This window comes from Mesoplodon bidens, assembly GCF_964165515.1.
Source record: "Mesoplodon bidens genome assembly, chromosome: 3".
NCBI lineage: Eukaryota > Metazoa > Chordata > Mammalia > Artiodactyla > Ziphiidae > Mesoplodon > Mesoplodon bidens.
In genome coordinates, this window is record NC_138178.1 from 170,752,211 (window position 1) to 170,773,683 (window position 21,473).

The following is a 21,473-nucleotide window of genomic DNA, read 5'->3' on the forward strand; positions in this document are numbered from 1 at the left end:
ATTGGCGACAAGAGCGGCCCGGCAGGAGGGACACCCCCGAGCCCAGAGCCTCCCAATCGGCTCCCACCCATACGCCCTACATGTGCCGCGGAAGCCGGACACAACTGGGGCGGAAGCCGCCGGAGCGCTTGCCGGCGTACGAACTACCCTTCCCGTGAGGCTTCGCGGCGGGCCGGGCGGCTGCTGCGCAGGCGCACGCATAGCGTGTGTAGCGGCGTCAGCGGTTCTAGAACGTTGCTGTGGTAGCGCTCGGGCGCCATGTTAGGACGAAGGGGAAGGAGGAGAAGCGCTTAAAGCGGCGGGAGCGGGTGCGGGAGTGGGGTTGGACCCAGGGCTGAGGCAGGCCCCCCCCCTCCCTCCCGCCTCAGTGGATCATGCCCAGGGCGGCAGCGGCGGCGGTTGCGGGGGGGAAGTGACTGGGCGGTGCCGGCGCAGGAGACGATGCCGTTGTAAGTGATTTGTATTCTGTTTTCTCTCGCACGCCGGCGGGGCCTTGGGGGCGTCGGGGGAGGGGAGGGGGAGGGGGGCGCGCGAGCCGGGCCCTCGCCCCGAGGGGGAGGCGGGCGGGACTGGGGCTCTTCCTGTTTCCTCTCCCACTCGCCGCCGCACTTCCCCTTGTGTTCGGTTCCCGCTTCCCCCCACCCCTTCCTGGCTTCGGTGGCTGTCGGGCCGGGGGCCTTCCCCTTCCGGAAGGGCCGGAGGATCTTCTAACCCTACTGCTCCCGCTACTCGGCCTCGTCCGATAAAAGAAAGGGGGGAAAAAAAAACCTCGGTGCCCAGCTGCCGGGGAGGAAGGCCCTGCTCCTCGCGGGGTCTGCACACGGGGTTTGGGCTCGCCCCCCGGCGCCTCTCAGGCTCGTTTCTCTGCTTCTGTTCCCGGCCTAGCTCTCCCTCCCGTTTCCAAGATGCCCACTTCGTGCGCCAATGTTAACCCACTTCCGCGTCCCAGCTTGCCTGAGCACGAGTTAAAAGCCCAGTTTTGAGCGCCGAGCCCAGCTGTTCGAACATCCCCCTCCCCCCGCCTCCGTTTCCTCCAGCCTTTCGGCTGCCAGGAGAGGGGCACTTTCCTGGGTGCCCCCCGTCGAAAGGCGTTGCGTTACGTGTTGCTCTCCCGGTGTTGTTTCGATAGGGTCGCCGGATTTCATCTTGCTTCCGTCTTTCCATCTGCAGTGATACTTTCTGTTCTTCTGATGGTAGACTTTTTCTTATTGTAGTTCATCTATGCCTTCTAATCTCACTAGGCCTGCATCTTATACTTTCTTTCCCTTGTTGGGTTTTTTAAAGAAGTTTTCTTTTTCTTTTCTCTCTCAAAGAATGGGATGTAATTTGAGAACTCATTGTTGATCGAAAGATTACAGCCTTTTTTTCTGCGTGTATACAGCAGAGTAGAGGCCTAAATCGTGAGACTGCATTTCTTCCATTTTTGAAGATTCAAGGGTAAGAGATGGGGGGCCGAGTTCTCTTTGTAGCCCCGAAGCATGTAATTGACCCTTGAAGTTTTCCTTAAACGCAGAATAAAGATTTTGGGGTTTCTAGACACCTAACGTAGCACCTCACGCTTATTTTATTTTATTTTTTAAGTAAAAACAAGTTCTTTTCTGCAAATATCACTGATTATAGTTTTACAGTTTTATTTATGTATGTGTATATGTGTGTGTATGTCTCTCTTTACAGGTGAGGCTCTAACTTTGAAACAGGCTTTAAAGACATCTGTCCCATTTTACACGATATTTTAAAAAGGAATTTCATGCTCCTTCCTTCTCACCCACTCTAGTCATTTTGTTAAGAGGCCTATCAACATATTATTTCTGTAATGAGGATATTTGTTAATTTTAATTAAATATAGCAGACCTAAAATCTTTTAAGGTGCAAGGTTCTTGTTAATTGAATCATCCTTTTAAGGAACAATAAAAAGGGTTACTAGGAGAACCGAGTCTAAGCAAGATTTTTGTGACATTTTTCAATTCAGCAGCAATTAAAGTAAACCTAAATGCAGTAATGCCATGTGACTTCTTTGTGTTAGCTCACATTTTATTGCTGTCTTGGAAAAAGGACTTCTCTTTCTGATAATCATGTCAGTATTAAAAATTGATCAGTAATAGGAAATGTATGCCTTAAAGGGCTTTAACGAAGAAATAATTTATGTCTTTTTAGAAATTAAAAGTTCTTTTATACCTGCTTTTTCCCAACATGCTTTGAGGAAGGGAGGTATACCTTTCCTTTAAAGACCTAAGTGCTTCACATTCTTTGGAAGTTAGTGCAAATGTTTAAAATGGAAGACAAAGTGAAGGCAGCAGATTCTCACACATGGATATTGTCTTTCTAGTGTGTTTCTTGAAATGTGAACAATATGGCCAGTTTTTCATTAGCTTTTCTCTTATTGTTAACCCTATGTGTACTATAGTCCTTTTAAAGTAAACTAAAAGACCATAGACTGCCTAGTTAAGTAGGCCTTTTTTCTCATTAGTTTGCTTTCTTTGTTTTTCATGTTCTGGTGTCATTAATTTTATTTCTTTGATGTTTTGAATTGTGATTTCCAGACTGTATTGTGTTTGACTTCCACTTTCCTGTTTGGTGTGGCTGTTAAGTCTTTGTGTGTGGGTGGGGGGGGTTAAGGTATAGGTAAATTGTCAGAATGGATGAAATCAAAACAGATTACTGAAGTTACGTCGTTAGAAAACATTGTGAGCAGGTCTCCATATATTGTCCAAAAGCATATGTAATTGCATATATAATTTTGAAAAGCTGGTATGGTTTAAGAGCCATGGTGATTAAGCTTCCAAAATTTTTGATAGTCTTAGGATCCATTAATACCAGATTTCTCATGGTGGTGCTATTCACATTTTAGGCTGATAATTCTGTCCTGTGTATTGCAGGGTGTTTAACAGCATGCCTGACTTCTACCTACTAGTGGGAGTCCCACCCCCCGTGTCCTGGTAATGACAACCAAAAATGTGTCCAGATATTGCCAGATGTACCTTGGGGGCCAACATCTTGTTGAGAACCACTGCATTAATACAGTGTATAATACCTGTATGAGAACTATATTACAGTTTCTGCCTTACTGTGTGCTGGTCAGATCATGATTTGCATCAGCTCAGTTCTAGCTATCACACTGGTAATAAAAAGACTTTAAGGGGAGTAAACATTATCAGTGACTTAGCATTCATGCCACATTTGTAGAATGTTATTGGAAGAGATATTTAGCAAGACTTGGGGGAGACGATAGCTTTTCTTCCATATTTTTGGGGTTGTCACAAAAAAGAGGGAAATGGAGTAGTTTCATGTAGTGATAAGAGGTAGAACTGGGACCTTTGGTGGGTAGTAATATCGTGTAGCAGTGGTTCTCAGAGTGTGATTTGTAGAAGCCTGGATGTTGGGGGTCCTTGAGATCCTTTTAGGGAGTACATAAAGTCCAAACTTTTCATAATATTGAGATGTTATGTCTTCTTTAGTCTGTTGACGTTTGCACCAGTGGTGCAAAAGCAGTGGTGGGTAATGATGCTTTAGGAAGAATCAAGGCAGAGGCACTGTATTCTACTAGTTGTCATTGTATTACGTCATTACACACATGCACACAAACACACACAGTTTGGAAAAAAAAGTCCTTGATGAAGCAGTAAAAAAATGTTAATTTTATTAAGTCTTGACCCTTGAGTTTTTTGAGTATGTTGTGATAAAATGGGAAGTACACATAAAGCTGTATGCTAAAAAGTAGGATGGTTTTGCCAAGAGCACATGTATGATTGATTTGTGAGTTAAGCTAGTGCTTTTCTCATTGAGCTCTGTTTTTACCTGAAAGAACAATTGATGAACTATGATGTTCATACTTGACTACTTAGCATTTACTTGAAAAATGGAGCCTGTCTCTTTAAGGAGAACAACTGGCAGTGTTTGTGGCCAGTGATAAAATTTGAGCTTTCAAGCAAAAATCAGAATTTTAGAATGCTTCTTTCTGTCATTGTGAGCTTGACAGCCTCCCAGTAATTAAAAATGTTTCTGATTTGATTGATGGTGATATTAGTGAAAAATTTTTTTGATTTTGTATAATAATGTGCCAACATTTGGAAGATATGCATATCTTAAGTGAACCCACATTTTCCAAACCACCAACCATGATGTAATAAAATCATGCATGGATAAAGGTACATTTAAAGTGCAAGGTGGACCAGTTGATTTTAATGCAAGAGTACAAAGGGTTTATTGCTGTGGTTTCTGCTTTCATACTGTAACTAGTCTCTAAGAAATTACCACTTGTGGCATTTGGTGTAATATCAAAGAAGAATATCCAAAGTTATTTGAAAAGGCTATTAGAACACTGTTTTCTAGTTATAATGGTGTAATGCCAGGTTTTATTCCTGTGCATCTACCAAAACAACTTATCAAAAGGGATTGCATGCAGAAGCAGATATGGGAACTAGCTATTTTTGGTTAAGCCAGAGTTAGAGATCTGCAAAAATGTAAAATAGTACTGTTCTTCTCACTAAGTTTTTTGTTTTGGAAACCAGTTATTTTTTAAAAAGTCATTTATGTTAACATGTAATAGATTTCTTGTTACTATACAAAAATTTCCCTGTTGTAATTTCTAATGTAGTAAATAATGGCAGACATAATCCATATAAACAAAAGGTCATTGGAGTCCTCAATAAATTTTAAGAGTTGTGAAAGGGTCCTAAGCCCCAAAAGTTCGAGAAACTGATGTATAGTAACAGCTGACAGCTGTCCCAAGCTGCGCTGTTTCCAGTGGTAGTGACTGTGCAGCATCTCTGGTGGTTTTTGAATGGTCTGGAGGAATGGACACACATATGATTTAAAGACTTTTTTTGTTGTCAGTGAAAAACAGTGTATTAGATAACCTTTGAAAGGTAACTTCTAACTGAGAGATTTTGATTCTCAGATTTTAAGATGTAGAGATTTTGTAATGAGTTGCTTGCTGCTTAATAAATGTTAGTTATGGTTTTGAAATGTGGTATTTTACTTTAAGCATGTTGTCGGTTCATGCTTTTGATGGAGAAGTTGGGAGGGAAGATCATTGGATTTGAGTGAATTTGTAAGTCAGTTCCCACTCCCTGACACCCCCTCCCTCAACCCCCCAAAGCCTTCTGGCTTGAAAACATTTAACTTTTAAAATGTTTTGATTCATCAGAATATTCCATTCCTTGGTAACTAAACTACTTCAAGTTAACATTACAATTAAATTTCACCCTGAGTTGCATCTAGGCAGGTTTATAAAAGCTACTCTCAGGCAAAATGAGGCCACTTGGAGTCCCAGCTATTTTTCATTTTTGGTTGGTGGAAGAGGCGTGTCTTTTATTTGGTATGTTCATCGTTCTGATTATTCAGCAGCTTTTAAATAATTGTACAATCTGAGTTTATGATTCATAAAACAGCACCATTGCAGGAGATATTAGTTCTTGTAAAGTGAGGCTCAAAGTCGTCACTCCTCTAAGGTCTTAAGGGTGCTAAGTTGTAGACTGCAGCCGAATTCAACTCTGGGTTCCATGTTTCATTCTCATTCTAGTACTGTACCATTTTCTGTGTATCTTGTTGGGAACTATGTTTCATCAGCTCAGTGGGAGTCTGTTTGTATGTCTTAAGTATACTTAATTTTCAAGATCAAGTTGTGTGGAAGATAGTTGTTTTTTAGTCATTGGATTGCAGGTCTGCAGAATTTTATAGCATTCTCATTTGAAAATTTAAGGATTTGCAGAAGAAAAAAATATAGGAGTTTAAATTTGATATTTTTATTCCTCTTCCATCACAGGATTGTCTCACATTTCTGTTCCCTCTATATTTTGTTCAGAAACCAGCTTCTTGCATTTTACAGTCGTCTTTATAGTTTTAAATAAGGTTTTATTTAAGAATAGTGTTCCTGTCATTTTGGTTATCAGAAACATCTAAATTGCATTTCCTGTTTGTAATACTATGATTTAATACATTTTTGACTATTCTTTTTTTTTTTTTTTGCGGTACGCGGGCCTCTCACTGTTGTGGCCTCTCCCGTTGCGGAGCACAGGCTCCGGACGCGCAGGCTCAGCAGCCATGGCTCACGGGCCCAGCTGCTCCGCGGCATGTGGGATCCTCCCAGACCGGGGCACGAACCCATGTCCCCTGCATCGGCAGGCGGACTCTCAACCACTGCGCCACCAGGGAAGCCCTGACTATTCTTTTCTGAGACATTTTTATACTTTTTAGATTCTCTAGTTACATTTCTTTCATTTTCAAATTGTGCTTGACAAATACTGATGCAGGAATGCTGTGGTTTGGCTGTTTTTTGTTTTTTTTTTACTTCTAGCCCCTCTTGGAGAGAGGGCAGAGGGGCAGTTGGAAGTGCCCCTCAGGAAGGAAGGAAAACTAACCTGGCCATTGTCACAATTCAGTAACAAGTACCCTTTCTCTGTATAATCAACCTTTTATTTCCAAAGTTTGGCATTGGGATTCATCATCATGTATTCCCCTTGAGCGTTAACTATTGCTTCATCTATATTTGAGCCTCTGCTGCTGCTTACTAAATATTGGCTGGATGATCCACCTGGAATACATATTTTAAGACTATAGTTAGGTTCTAACTATGCTTAGTACCAGTTACCCAGGATGGCAGGTGAATTAGCCATCCTTAGAATAATGTCTTAGTGAGCAAATACGTTATCTTGACTATATGCTTGACTTCTAAGCTACAGGTAAAATTTAAATATGTGTTAAACTTCTTGTGAAAGAGGAGATTGTATTATTTCTGCTAAGAATTAATATTTAATGCATATTCCGATACTTCAGAGAGATCCCATATTCCTATTCTGTTCAATGTCCTTTTTTCCTGCTTAATTTGAATGGGCACATTACGTTTAAGGTTAAAGCCTTTAAACAGCAAATTACATACTGTGGTTTTAAAAAAAATATTTCATTTATTTTTTGGCTGTGTTGGGTCTTAGTTGTGGCATGCGGGATCTTTTGTTGCTGTGCGCCGTCTCTTTGGTCTCTTTGTTGCGGTGCGCAGGCTTCTCTCTAGTTGTGGCGTGTGGGCTCTGTAGTTGTGGCGTGCGACCTCAGTAGTTGCGGTGCGCGGGCTTAGCTGCTCTGTGGCGTGTGGGTTCTTAGTTCCCGGACCAGGGATTGAACCGGCATCCCCTGCATTGCAAGACAGATTCTTAACTACTGGACCACCTTGGGATTTACCCATTAAGTGTTACTGTGATTTATCTGATTACTTCTAAAGAAGAATATCAAGTAAGTTAAGCTTTCAGTTTTAACTTCACTGACTAAAACTAGCAAGAAATGACAGTGTTTTCTGTTGGCTACGATCTATACATTTTGAGGCAATTGACCCTTTTAGTACTACGTGCCACCAATTCCACATGCCCAATGTGAGGAGGCAGAGATTCATCAGTAGCATGAGCTTTGTTTAAATTGCGATGAAAGTCGTTAAATATTAACTATTTCAGAAAACACCACTGGTGATTTGTTGTCCTTTCCTTTGTGTGTTAGTCATCTGCAGAGACTTCTCTTTTCCCCTTCTCCAAGTCATTTAGAGTGCATACCTCCTTAACCTTTTCCTTTGGTATATCCTTGATTCTTTGTTTCTGTAATGTTTATTTTAAACTTTTACTTTGTACTGATCTGTTGTTTAAAGATCTGAATCCCAGACCAAATTTGAGATTGTCACTGAGGATAGAGACTGTCTCTGTATTCCTGATCTTAGCGTTGTCTATCATACATATTTAGGATCCTAGTTCAGTAAATTTCAGCCTAGTAATATACTTTCTGGGAAAAATAACTTAAATGAGGAAAAGGTGCTTGTAGGAAAATAGGATTGATGAAGTTTGATAGATAGCTTTGGTGCTTTACCAGTTTTCTAGAGCTGTAAATCATGGTTTGCTTTGTATTTAATTTTCTAATCACAAAGCATTACACTGAAAAATCCATTTTAAGGTTTTTCTTTCAGTTCTTTAAAATAACATTTTGATTAGCATAAACTACAAAGCTAATAATCAAAAATCTAATTATTGATTTAAATTGAACATTTGTTTGTTGTCCCTTGCTGTTGGGGAATGATTTTAGGGTGTGGTTTTAGCCTCTTTACTATCACAAACTTAATGGTGAATAGTAGAATTCGATGATTTTCAACTTTTGTATGACTTCATTAATATTTATCTTTAAAAGTACTTTAACAAATGGAAACAAAATCCTTGAAGATGAAATTCTTCCACCAATCAATTCTGCTTCGTGTGTTTCTATGCATGTATAGACATAATACACAAATAATTTTTAAAGGTACAAGACTGTATGTTGTGAAAGATGTATAGAAGCTATGATTATAGTCAGATGCCTGAGATCATATCCTGACCCAGTGAATAGAGTCGTTGGAATAGTCAGGAATAATGTAAAGTGCTTGCCACACTAACTGGAATATGTTGAGGTTTCAATAAATACTAGCTATTGTCATAATTATATTCTACAACTTTTTTCACCTGACATATTGTGGGCATGTTTCCATGCTACTACATGTGATAACCACCTCATTCTTTTTATATAGCATAGTATTAAGTTGTAAGAATGTACTATAATTCGCCAGTCCTATATTATATTAATGGATATTTAGGTGGTTTCCAGTTTGTTGGTGCATTGTGTACAGTGCTCCAGTGAACAACCTTGGGTATCTTTTGTATTATTCCTATAAGAAGGGTCAAATTCCAGAATCTGTAGGGTCAAGAGAGGTATTTATTTACAAATACCAAACATGCTCCCTCTATAAAGGATAATGCTGTGGTAGACATTGCTCATTTCAAGCTTACTGTTGCTGAACAGGATTTTGGGCCCGTATTTGGCCTGTCTTCTAAGCCATTGTATTCGTACTCCAGGAGCAGTGGAAATTTGTGCTTTAATGTACACATTTAATATACTAAAAATGTGTTGTAAATTAAAGAGGATATGTCTTCCAACATCAGGGCCTTCAGTTTGAGTCCTTGTGTCCTAGTATTTCTGTAAGATAGATTGCTAGAGGTGAAGTTGAAGTTGCTAGACATAAGCTTTAAAAAAAAATTGATGAATATTGCCAGATTGCTTTTTAAAATGATATACCATGTTCACATCCTTTGTGATGGATAAGAGCGCTCATTTTCTTACGCCATTGCCAACGTTGGAGGTTTATAATAAGTCTTTCATTTTTTACCAGATGTACATCAGCTTTGTTTTTCTCCAGGCTGACAGAAAAAGTGATCGTCTTAATGTGCTTCCTTGATTTGCAGTGAAACTTTTAAAAGTTGATTTAAGAACATATTAAGAATACAGGTTTCCCTCCCTATCCAAAAATAGAGGTCCTGTGAAAGCTTTTGTAAGCCAAAACGGCATAAAATGAAGAAGCAACTACCTTATACACATCTTGCTAACAGATGCATAGAATAAATTGAGATAAAGCATTGCTGCTCACAGACACAGTTCCAGGCTATGGTAGTTTGATGCTGAATATACGTATATCCTGGGGAAGAAGCTTGTTAGTGTCGCTCTTGCTACCCGGGAGCATGCATGCTGCCTCTGAAACCGCTTGCAAAAGAAACGAAGAGTGGTTTTGCTTTTTGCCTTTTTTTTCGTAAAAGTGAAAATCCTCTTTGGATTTCATTCACTTAGTGAAAACAGGTACTAATATAGGTCTTTCATTTGAGTATTCCTTAACTTTCCTCACTGACTTAAAGTGGTCGTCAATATGATATGTCCAAAGGTTGATCATACTTCGACTATTTGAATGTATGGCTAGTAAACTATAGTTTACAAATCATAGGAACTTGCACTATTTGAGTTAGCTTTATAGTTACTGTAATCAAAGTGGCTCTTGATATTTCAGAGCACATGTATTGGTTAAATTGGATGCTTAAACTTTTGAAACAAGTATCTGGCCAAAATAAGCAGCCTACAGTCATATGCCAATTTCACAAAAATGTTGCCATTTCTAAGTACCTAAATATTTATCCTAATTAGAGTTAGGTCTTAGACAGCCTAGCATGAGGAAAGATTGGACCTTTCTTTTGAGTATTGGTTTAAAAACTTTCCGTGTTTGGAAACGGGACTTTCATGTCATAAACATGTTATAGTATTTAAATTTCTAGTTTGCCACCCAAAGTAGAGAAGAGATATAATAAATTCTAAGGTAAATCCATAGAGTTACAACTTAACAAGAATCACATAACTAGTGGCAGAAGTGAAACCAGAGTAGTATAACTGTTAGAAGTGAAATCAGGCCTGCTTTGTCTCTTTTCAGATTGCTCCTGGGTTGAGAGCAGTTTTTGTGGACAGAGTTTTGAATGCCATTACCAGAAGTCATGTGGGTTTCTAAGGAAGCTGTGTGTTAGGAAGGTAACACTTGGTAGCAGTATGAATGGTAGTCTGGCATAGCAGGGGAGTAGAAAGAGTGGGACCAAGATGCCAAGAGGCAGAACAAGTGTAGTTGGAATGGAATTGTTACATAGAATGTTGTTGAAATTAAAAATAATAATAATAAAAAAGGAAAGGTGGGTATATGTCCTGGGTAAGCTTTGCCTTGATGAAAATTATTTTAAATATTATAAACAAAATACCCTATGTTCTAAGAGAGAGAAGAATTCTGAAAATATTTAGTATTGTGCCCTCTTCGTTTCCCCCTCCTGACTCCCAAAAAAGTGGGGTGGGGGGAGGAGTGTTTGACTGTCTTTTGTAATTTTGGAGGGGGGCAAGATTCGTATATGTACTGTATGTATAGGTATTTATATCTTGCTCTGACCCAGAAAGGACTGAGACCTTTAAGAATGCTTTAGTCACATTTTAAAACTAGCACGGTGTTTGCATTAAAGGTGGATGACAAGGGAGAATCAGGATAGAGATATAAAACAGCAAGAAATTAGGGTACTAAAACAGTTCTTACAGTAGTACAGTGATTTTTGGATTTTTGTAGAGAACTTGCTGGATGGCCACCAGTTTTGCTCTAAGAATTCAGGCAGTAGCCTAAAGGTAAGTACAGATATGTTCATGAGATGAAAATGAGCCAGTTACTCAGGAAAAGCACAGCTGTTCTTGATATTTAAATTGAAAACCAGAAAGAAATTTCAGTGGATCACAAATACTGTGGCTCCATATCTAGTTTTTTTTCTTATTGTTTTATATAATTGTAGAAGTTATTTTTAAAATAATGTCTGGAGAAAACTAAATACTGGTAAAAATGTCTCTAGAAAGTGACAGACATGGGCAGGCGTCTCATGTGTTCAGGAATTTGAGGGAGAGCTTTGCATTCTTGGGATTGATAGCTGTCTGGTGTATAGTTCCAGGAGAAAGTCTGTAAAGCAGAATCCTTCACATTACCCAATATTGGAGTGTGTATATTTGTTTTGTTAGAAACAGAACAGCAACAAAAAGACCCTTAAGTTATTTTATCACTCTACTTAATTTATAATATTAAAAATTAAATGGAAAATTTTGACTTCTTCCATTTAAAGCTCAATCATAGCTAATATTTCTACATTTTGGACATTCAGAGTATCTGGCAGCCTAGAATTCCTAGTCTAGCCACTTAGTGTAAGATTAAGCCATTTCTGTTGGAGACACAGGTATCTTGTACTTTGCAAAACATGTATTTGTTTCTTTCCTTTTATTTGGTTGTGATTTACTTTCATTTCTTTTCATATGTGTTCTTGAATTAGTATTGTTCTATATGTAACTTGTTTTAGATATGTGTACATACAGAGATATGTGATACATATGTTCTCTCTCTGTTTTTTTTTTTTTAGTTGCGGCAGGCGCGATCTTTCCTTGCAGCTCACGGGCTTCTCTGTAGTCGTGGCATGTGGGCTCATTAGTTGTGGCACGTGGGCTCAGTAGTTGCAGTGTGCAGACTTAGTTGCCCTGAGGCATGTGGGATCTTAGTTTCCCCCCCCAAGGATCGAACTGGCGTCCCCTGCATTGCAAGACGGATTCTCAACCACTGGACCACCAGGAACGTCCCCCTATAATGTTCTTTTTTGAATTAGATGGGACAAGTAAATGTGGTTTTATATGACGTGACTACATTTTGAATAAATAAACATTTACAACCGGAGTATGATTTGTTTCCCCATCAAAATGTTCATGTGGAAACTAATGTAGACATCAATTTTTTTTTTTTTTTCAAATTAAAGTAGACAAACTTGGTTTAAATTTAGAAATCTGAGTCCAGGACTTCCCTGGTGGTGCAGTGGTTAAGAATCCGCCTGCCAGTGCAGGGGACACGGGTTTGAGCCCTGGTCCGGGAAGATCCCACATGCTGTGGAGCAACTAAGCCCATGCGCCACAACTACTGAGCCTGCGCTCTAGAGCCTGTGAGCCACAGCTACTGAGCCCTTGTGCCACAACTGCTGAAGCTCGTGCGCCTAGAGCCCGTGCTCTGCAACAAGAGAAACCACCGCAACGAGAAGCCCGCGCACCACAACGAAGAGTAGACCCTGCTTACCGCAGCTAGAGAAAGCCCACGCACAGCAACAAAGACCCAATGCAGCCAAAAATAAATAAATAAATAGATTTTTTAAAAAAGGGAAGAAATCTGAGTCTATATCCAATATTCTGTTAATACAGTTGAAGTAGACAAGGGTCTTTCCAAGCATTGATTTTTGTATGACAATGAAGAACCTGAATACTTTGAGAAAGAAAAAATGGGAATCTGCAAGAAAGCTTAAGCCCACAGAGAATGGGCACTCATTTTGGTGATCATCCAAACTCAACTGGTAATGAATTTAAAGCCCCTTCAGAAAGGAAAAGAATGCAGATGTTTGCTCAAAACAAAACAATCTAATAGAGGTTTATTATTTTAAGGTAGGAAAACATGAATTCAATTTACACTTGACTTGAAAGCTCTCCTTGCATGAACCAAGTCTAGCTCGAAAGGATTTTACACTTGTTTTCATATCTGACTCTACTTAGGTTAAAATCATTTGTAAAAAGTATTCATAATCCTGGGGTGGTCATGAAGGGCTATAGTTTACTTGGAGAAGCTCATATGAAGCAATGAACAATGCAAGAAAATATAATTATACTAAGATATGTGTTAAGTGTATTTTTTTAAACTTAATACGTAATTTATCTGGAATCTATTAGAGCATGGTGTGAAGAAATGGTTAGGCAGTTTTGAGGGCCACCTTTTTGGTGTCAGCTTTGTGGAACCTGATGATAACTATTTGTTGATTGATGAAAATATGTATTAACCAAGATATTATGAATGCATTTACACTTAATGTTAATTTGTATATTCTAATCATGGGAGATGCTACATAAATTTGAAAAATAGAACATTAAGATATTTAGTCTTTTGAGAATGCTTGGTGCTCATGTGGATCCGCAGCTCTGAATTAACATCATAGCCTTGTATAGCTATGCAATTTAAAGTAGTAGGAGGAAGTGATGAGACATAAGTTAATTGCTATGAGATAATAAATCTGACTCATATTCAGCAAATGTTACTATAAAATCTGAATTAAAATTGAGACAATGCATAACTAGTTTAGGAAGCATTGATTAAATGCTATACAGCCTAGTGACTAATTAGTAACAAACACTATGGGCTTCCTGGCATTCTTAGGTTTTCTGTTGATATCAGAAGACAAAATATAAAACGTAGTCCTGCAGTCATAGTATAAACCAGAACCCAGGGATAGGTAGTAAATGCATAATGGGACTTACCTGCCATAGGTTTCTGGCATCTTATTGCTTTAGTAGATTATTGCACTTTAATTAAAAGTATATATATATATTTAGAACTTGAAAAAAAGTAGGGGTGTGTGTGTATAAATTATTTCGTAAGGAACAGAATTTGGGGCAAATAACTGATTCAGATGTTATCTTCTTCCTTAGTCCTTACCTGGTTCTGTATGTTATTTGACCAGGTAGTTTTTAGTTAATAATTGTGCTGCTTATCTTTAGAGTCCCTGTCCATTGATTTAAAAAGGGAGGAAAAAAAAAAAAACAAGAATTGTTTTCACCAAAAAATAATTGTCAGATTAATTTCCTAAAGCCTTTCTTTAGAGCATGCCATACCTTTTCACCAGTTATATTAAAACCCTATTGGTTGTAAAAATCAGGAATTGCTCTTAAAACGGAAAAACTGTTGACTAGTTATTGTTGAAGTGTAAATCTCATACCAAAAATTCTGTAACAAACTTAGTGTGAATATAGTTCTTCCCCTCCAAGTTATGTTTATGTTATTTGCCTCATTATCTATGAGTTTTATTCATTGCAAGTCAGATGTGAAATTCCATTCGGGGAGTCTGTTGTATTGGTAAAATAGTGTTTTTATATATATCCTCATCTCTTTAGAAATAACAATTTAATAGATTTTGGCTATTAAAAAAAAGGGAGAAAAAAACCCAAGAATTGGCTTCACCAAAAAATAATTGAGTCAGATTAATTTCCTAAAGCCTTTCTTTAGAGCATGCCATACCTTTTCACCAGTTATATTAAAACCCTTTTGGTTGTAAAAATCAGGAATTGCTTCTTTTCAAGAAGCAAGGAGTAAGTAAAATTTCTCAGAAGTCCACTATATCCTAGATTGCATTTTCTCTAGCAATTTATTTGATCTGGTTTCTTTTTTTTTTTTTTTGGTCTGCGTTGGGTCTTTGTTGCTGCGTGTGGGTTTTCTCTAGTTGTGGCGAGTGGGGCTACTCTTCATTGCAGTGTGTGGGCTTCTCATTGCAGGGGCTTCTCTTGCTGTGGAGCACAGGCTCTAGGCGTGTGGGCTTCAGTAGTTGTGGAACACGGCCTTAATTGCTTCTCAGCATGTGGGATCTTCCCGGACCAGGGCTTGAACCTGTGTCCCCCTGCATTGGCAGGCAGATTCTTAACCACTTCGCCACCAGGGAAGTCCCTGATCTGGATTCTTATTTATAGTTTATTTAGATATTTAGATAGTGACAAAGTTAAAATCCTTGGAGTGGGAGGAGAGCTAATGTTTTCATCACTTAATTTTTGTGTTACTTTTTGTTTTAAAACAAACAAAATGTATTGAAAGTTTTTTGGGGTATGGCAGGGAACGAACTATGTTTAGAAATGCATTTTACTAAAGCATTTTTTTCTAGTCATGCTGATTAGTTTTAAATTGTAGAAATTTTTTGACGGTAATTTTATCCAGTTCTGTTTGCAGTCCAGTTACAACGCAGGGATCACAGCAAACACAGCCACCACAGAAGCACTATGGCATTACCTCTCCCATCAGCTTAGCAGCCCCCAAGGAGACTGACTGCCTGCTTACCCAGAAACTAATTGAGACTCTGAAGCCTTTTGGCGTTTTTGAAGAGGAAGAGGAACTGCAGCGCAGGTCAGTGTGTTGTGGGGTGTGTATGTATATATCTTTCTTTTTTTGAATTTTATTTATGTTTTTATACAGCAGGTTCTTATTATTCATTTTATACATATTAGTGTATATGTATATCTTTTTTTAAGTTATAATTTTTTATTAACATAATAAACTAATTTTGAGGAACTCAGCAAGTCAGAATTATTCTCCCCAATATATGTCTGTTTCAAACAAGAGTGATACCTAGAAAAAACTTTTCGTCTAAGTTCTGTTCCCTTAATTTAGATTTGTGATACTTTTGGTTAGTATAGTACTACAGCATTGTCAGGAGAAAGGGGAATGCCTTGCTCAGCTAGAGGAATGCCTCACCCAGTGTAACAGTGCCTACATATAGCTAACTACTATAAACTTTCTTTCTGATAACTTAAAAACTGGTTAAAATTTAGGAAGCCACCTATTGAAAGCTTTTTCATTTTAATTAGTAGTGATCTAGAATAACAAACAACTTGATACTTGATTGATATTTGCTCTATCAACAGGATTTTAATTTTGGGAAAATTAAATAACCTGGTAAAAGAGTGGATACGAGAAATCAGTGAAATCAAGGTAAGGTGACTTAATAGTATAGGAAGTAATTTGCCAGCTGAACGCAGCAATTGTCTTATATAACTATTTAGAGTCTTGAATGCGGAATGTGTTTTAGACTGTTGACAGCAGAATTTGTATTTGGTATCTAGCTTTTTTGGGGGTTTTGGGGGGTTTTTTTTGGCCACACCGTGCAGCATGTGGGATCTTAGTCCCCCAGCCAGGGATCAAACTCGAGTCCTCTGCATTGGGCAGAGTCTTAACCACTGGACCGCCAGGAAAGTCCCGGTACCTAGCTATTTTGAAAGCAGGAAATACTGAACTGAATGCAGTGATTTTATAAATACTTTTGGTTGTAACACTTCAAAGCTCAGTAATTACTTACATGCTTCACAGAAATAATGTTTCCCTCAAAAGGTGCTTTAAAAAATGTATTAAACACGGTTGTTAACAGACAGATGAGTGTGCTTAATTTTGAGGCAAAGTAGTGAAATGTTTTTCATGTTATCAAGAAAAAAATTGACTGGTTTTGAGTCTACCTTATATGCTGGACCACATTCACACACAGCACGAAATAAGTCAGGTTCTTTACAGATGGTATTTTGATAGATGCTGGATTGTGTCTGTGCCATATTTGTGCCCACTCTTTTAAGAACAATGTATCATTGTCATTTGGATAAATTGTGGTTTGACAGCTGATTTCAATAAAACATTTGCTTCACTTAGAAAAAATGTATTAAACATGTTTATTAAGTATTTTAGAATCTTGTTACCTTTTAAGGAATTCTGCAACAGTGAGCATTTTTTAGGCCTTCAGATGTTAGACTCAAACTGAATTATCTATTTAGTTTTTTATAATAACATTCTTTGAGTTTCTAATAACTTTTTAAAAGAAAATCATACAACTGTTGAATCCATGAATAGGCTTCTGGTAAAGGAAATGTAGTTTTTTGTGTTTTTTTTGAATTTTATTTATTTTATACAGCAGGTTCTTATTAGTTATGTATTTTATATTTATTAGTGTATATATGTCAATCCCAATCTCCTAATTCACCCCCCACCCCGGCCACTTTCTCCCCTTGGTGTCCATATGTTCGTTCTGTGGAAATGTATTCGTAAAGTTGTGTTTAGAAGACATTTTTTAAAAACTCTGTAAATAGCGGTCATTTTTCCAGGGTAGTACAAAATGCATATTTAGTCTATAATAGAGCTGAAAAATTGATGGTAAGAGAACCAAAGGTAGAAGAAAACCTGAGAGAAGGTATCAAGATAGAAGAAAAGTTAGTTAAAGTCTTCTGGCTTTAGTCAAATTTATAATATTGTTTTCTTAAAGCAGTGTATATATATTTCAAAGCAACTGATTAAAACTTTAGCAACCAGAATATTCTAAACTGGGGACTCCATGTATACTACATATTTGTCATTGATAGAGTTTTGATAAAAATGATATTTTAAAAAGAACTTCTTTTTGAGCTGAGCAAAGGATGTCCAGGTTTAAGTATTTTTACTCATTTATTAAACTTAGGTGATTCTTTAATATTGTATAGGGAACACAGCTTTGTTTTTTGTTTTTTGTGTGGTATGTGGGCCTTTCACTGTTGTGGCCTCTCCCATTGAGGAGCACAGGCTCCGGACGCTCAGGCTCAGCGGCCATGACTCACGGGCCCAGCCGCTTCACGGCATGTGGGATCCTCCCCGACCAGGGCACGAACCCGTGTGCCCTGCATCGGCAGGCGGACTCTCAACCACTGCGCCACCACAGGGAAACCCATAGCTTTGTTTTTAATGGCTTTTTCTTAGACATTTAAGTTGAAAACTGTTAGAAGGCCAGAACTTAGATTTATTTAATGTGAAACGAGTACTGTCTCATTGATAGTTTTGTTTCAGTAATTGAGTGCCTAGTTAGTTTCTTTAACCGGTAATTCTATTTTTTAAAATTAATTAATTAATTAATTAATTGGCTGTGTTGGGTCTTTGTTGCTGCGTGTGGGTTTTCTGTAGTTGCGGCGAGCGGGGGCTACTCTTCCTTGCGGTGCGTGGGCTTCTCATTGCGTTGGCTTCTCGTTGCGGAGCACGGGCTCTAGGTGTGTGGGCTTCAGCAGTTGTGGCTTGCGGACTCTAGAGCGCAGGCTCAGTAGTTGTGGCGCATGGGCTTAGTTGCTCTGCGGCATGTGGAATCTTCCCGGACCAGGGCTCGAACCCGTGTCCCCTGCATTGGCAGGCGGATTCTTAACCTCTGCGCCACCAAGGAAGCCCTAACTGGTAACTCTTGATACAGTTCTTCCTGCTGGTTTTCATATGAGGGTAAGAAAAATTGTTTGGATTAATGAAATTAATGCTCATTCCTAATCAAATTTGTCTGTGTCCTTTTCTTTGTAGCCTAACTCTGTAGGTAGTAAATTGGTTAGAGAATGGGACTTTAGGGGTTAGGCTTTACAAGTTTGATTTTTTTTTTTTTTTTTTTTTTTTTTTTTGCGGTACGCGGGCCTCTCACTGTTGTGGCCTCTCCCATTGCGGAGCACAGGCTCCGCACGCGCAGGCTCAGCAGCCATGGCTCACGGGCCCAGCCGCTCCGCGGCATGTGGGATCTTCCCGGACTGGGGCACGAACCTGTGTCCCCTGCATCGGCAGGCGGACTCTCAACGACTGCGCCACCAGGGAAACCCTACAAGTTTGATCTTTTGTATCTCTTTTCCTAGGGAGAATTTCTTCCTCAGCTGCTTGGTTTTAAGACCTGATACAGGATGTTTTGATGTTGACACTATTGGTATTTTGGGCCACGTAGTTCTTGCATTTCTGGCCACGCCGCGTGGCTTGTGGGATCTTAAGTTCCCCGCCCAGGGAATTGAACCCGCGTCCTTGGCAGTGAAAGTGTGGAGTCCTAACCACTGGACCACCAGGGAATTCCTCATATATTTCTTTTTTAGGGACTGTCCTGGAAGATGTTAAGCAGCACTCTTCCAACTAGATGCACTGCCTGTCTGGTCTCCCCAAATTGTGACAACCAAAGATATCTCCAGTTAAATCAGTAGCAAACCACTGATTTTTTTTTGGATGGCATGTGGTATCTTAGTTCCCTGACCAGGGATTGAACCTGCACCCCTTACAGTGGAAGCATGGAATCTTAACCACTGGACCACCAGGGAAGTCCCAAGAACCACTGGTTTTTGATGTATAGTTACAATTAATTTATAATATTTTGGGGAAAATTTATATAAAATATGAATTTTACTTAAGTTGTTTGATTTGTTTGCCATCTAATATCCTGAGACTTAAAAAAGATTTGCAATTGAAAAGTTCTTCTGTGATGTTAATTAAGAAATCTTAATTTCTGGATTACAACTGTAATAGCTATAAACATACTAATTTCTAATACAGTAGCCACCAGCCACACTTGGCTATTTCCGTTTAAATTAACTAAAATTAAACATTCAGCTCCTCAGCCACCCTAGCTACATTTCAAGTGATAGTGAAATATAGCTAGTGCCTACTGTATTGGACAGTTCTCCTGGAGAGTGCTTATCCGAAAGATTTGTATTTTACTAGAGATGTCCACAGAACATTATTCTCAGGTAGTTTCTTCCTATCTTCCTTTGTAGGCATATTTCTGTACACACCTTGCTGGCTTAATTTAAATAACCAAGCCAACCGTACAAGTGGTTTTTAAAATATCTAAACATAGGAAGAGATGGTGGTGTCTCCTTTTTAAAAATGTAATACTACACATTTAAATTGCCTGTTTTCTATAAGTGATAATTAAGTGTGCCCTTAAAAAACAAGGGAATCCCGTGAGCCTTTTACAATTTATTTTTAAGGTTGTTGGAATATGAAGTAACAATTTATGTCACTTTGGGAGGGTGGTGGGGAAGAGTGGTCTCTTTTATGTTCTGCTACTGAGTAAGACTCTACTGAGGAATTAGAAAGTAAAGAGAAACATTGATCTAGCACACATTAAGATTTGGTGGGGTTTTTTTTGTGGACAGACATTATCCTTACCACCAAGGGTGGTTAAGTATTCTCCATAGTACTTTATAGTCATACCAGGGTCAGGAAGATGATTTTTAAGTGCTTTCCTTTCTCCTCATTCCTGGTGTTTCTACTCTAAGAAATCATCAGTAAGTTTAGTTCTGCTCAAAATCATCCCACTAAAGCCTACTAAACTATTAAACGTAGCCTTATTGGCCTTAAAGTCACTTTTGATACAGTAAACTTATCGTCTAATGTACTGTGGCATATTTGGTATAATCATTGAATACAATCTTTTAAGCAATCAGAATGTGTTTTTGTTATATTCTAACATTCATGATTTATGCAGCACCTTATCATGAATAAAATTTCTGATTCTAACATTGCTTCTGTGGAATCACATGATCTTCTCTACCACAGTCTTTATAGCAGTTTCCAAAAATGTGGCAAAATTCTAACACTAATTGAAAGTTGAAAATTGCTTAAATTTCGAGTTAGGTTGATCTGTGAAGGCCTGGTATTTTGTAGAGCTTATAGTTTGTTTACCCTCTGTATAAATTTGCGTAGAAATCTTACTTGGGTTTGGTTTTTTTTTTTTTTTTAATGTACAGTGTTATTTGAAGTAGTTACCTTTGTGCTTCACTGGCAAAATAACTATTTTTTGTTTGCTTCAACAGAATCTTCCACAATCTGTAATTGAAAATGTTGGTGGAAAAATATTTACATTTGGATCTTATAGATTAGGAGTACATACAAAAGGTAAATATTGTTTTAATTATCTTGAGAAGGGATACTTTTTTAATTTTTTAAAAATTATAATGACACATCCATCTCAGTTACTTGCAGTGTATTATACAGCTTAGGTTTGCATGGAAGAGAGTACTTCAGGGAGCCTAAATTTGGTAAGAAGAAGGATATAAAATTATACCTTTCATACCTGTATCCTCCAATGCAGTATTAAGTAAAATAAAAAGTTCAGTTTCTCTGTAGTAGTAGCCACATTTTCATTGTTAAATAATCACATATGGTTAGTGGCTACCATACTGGAAAGTGCGCATGCAATACACTTTTCCCATTGGGGAGTTGTTTTGGACAGTGCTGCTCTGTGTATCATTTCCTCTACCTGAAGAATATCAGAAGAAAATGATATTAAAATAATGATATCTTCTTCTGGAAATCAGAAGAAAAATCAATTAAAGCTTGAAAAAAATCTGTATTATAGTCGTGAAATATAGTTAAGGAAAAAACAAACCAAAAAAATGTGTATCTGCAACACAGTAACAATCACTGATAATACTTTCTTAGTGACATTTGTAGTTTTTTTCCCCTGTGTAAATAAATATACAGTAAGAGTGTTATCATGGCAGAGAACATTATTGAACTCTTTCTTTTTTACTGAGCATAGTTAGTAAGCTTTTGCTCTTCATAATCTTATTTATGCTTATGTAACAAATAGGAGTCTGAGACTTAAAAAGGCAACACAGCTTGAACAGTTGCTCCCAGCCGTCTCCTGGCAGAGCTAAGATTCTAACTGTAGCGGTCCGAGGCTGTACTCTTCAACAATTAGCCCCTAGCCTCTGTTAAAAGTATCTGCCAGTCTCGGGCTCTCTCTGTTGCGGCATTATTCCTTCTCCCCATCACCCAC

General features: G+C 38.4%; 1 protein-coding gene across 4 annotated transcripts in view; it reads left to right on the top strand.

The window, feature by feature from the left end:
• Positions 1-213: 213 nt before the first annotated feature.
• Positions 214-21,473, top strand: part of PAPOLA (poly(A) polymerase alpha) — a 58,053-nt gene continuing 36,793 nt past the window's right edge. For 2 of the 4 annotated variants that reach the window (XM_081229143.1, XM_081229145.1), the window contains exons 1-4: positions 214-449; positions 15,113-15,298; positions 15,817-15,883; positions 20,506-20,587. In XM_081229143.1, coding sequence (XP_081085269.1) covers positions 442-449; positions 15,113-15,298; positions 15,817-15,883; positions 20,506-20,587 — 343 coding nt within the window. In that variant the 5' untranslated portion in view covers positions 214-441. The remainder of the gene's footprint in view (positions 450-15,112; positions 15,299-15,816; positions 15,884-20,505; positions 20,588-21,473) is intronic. The other 2 variants (XM_081229144.1, XM_081229146.1) reach the window with 2 other exon arrangements.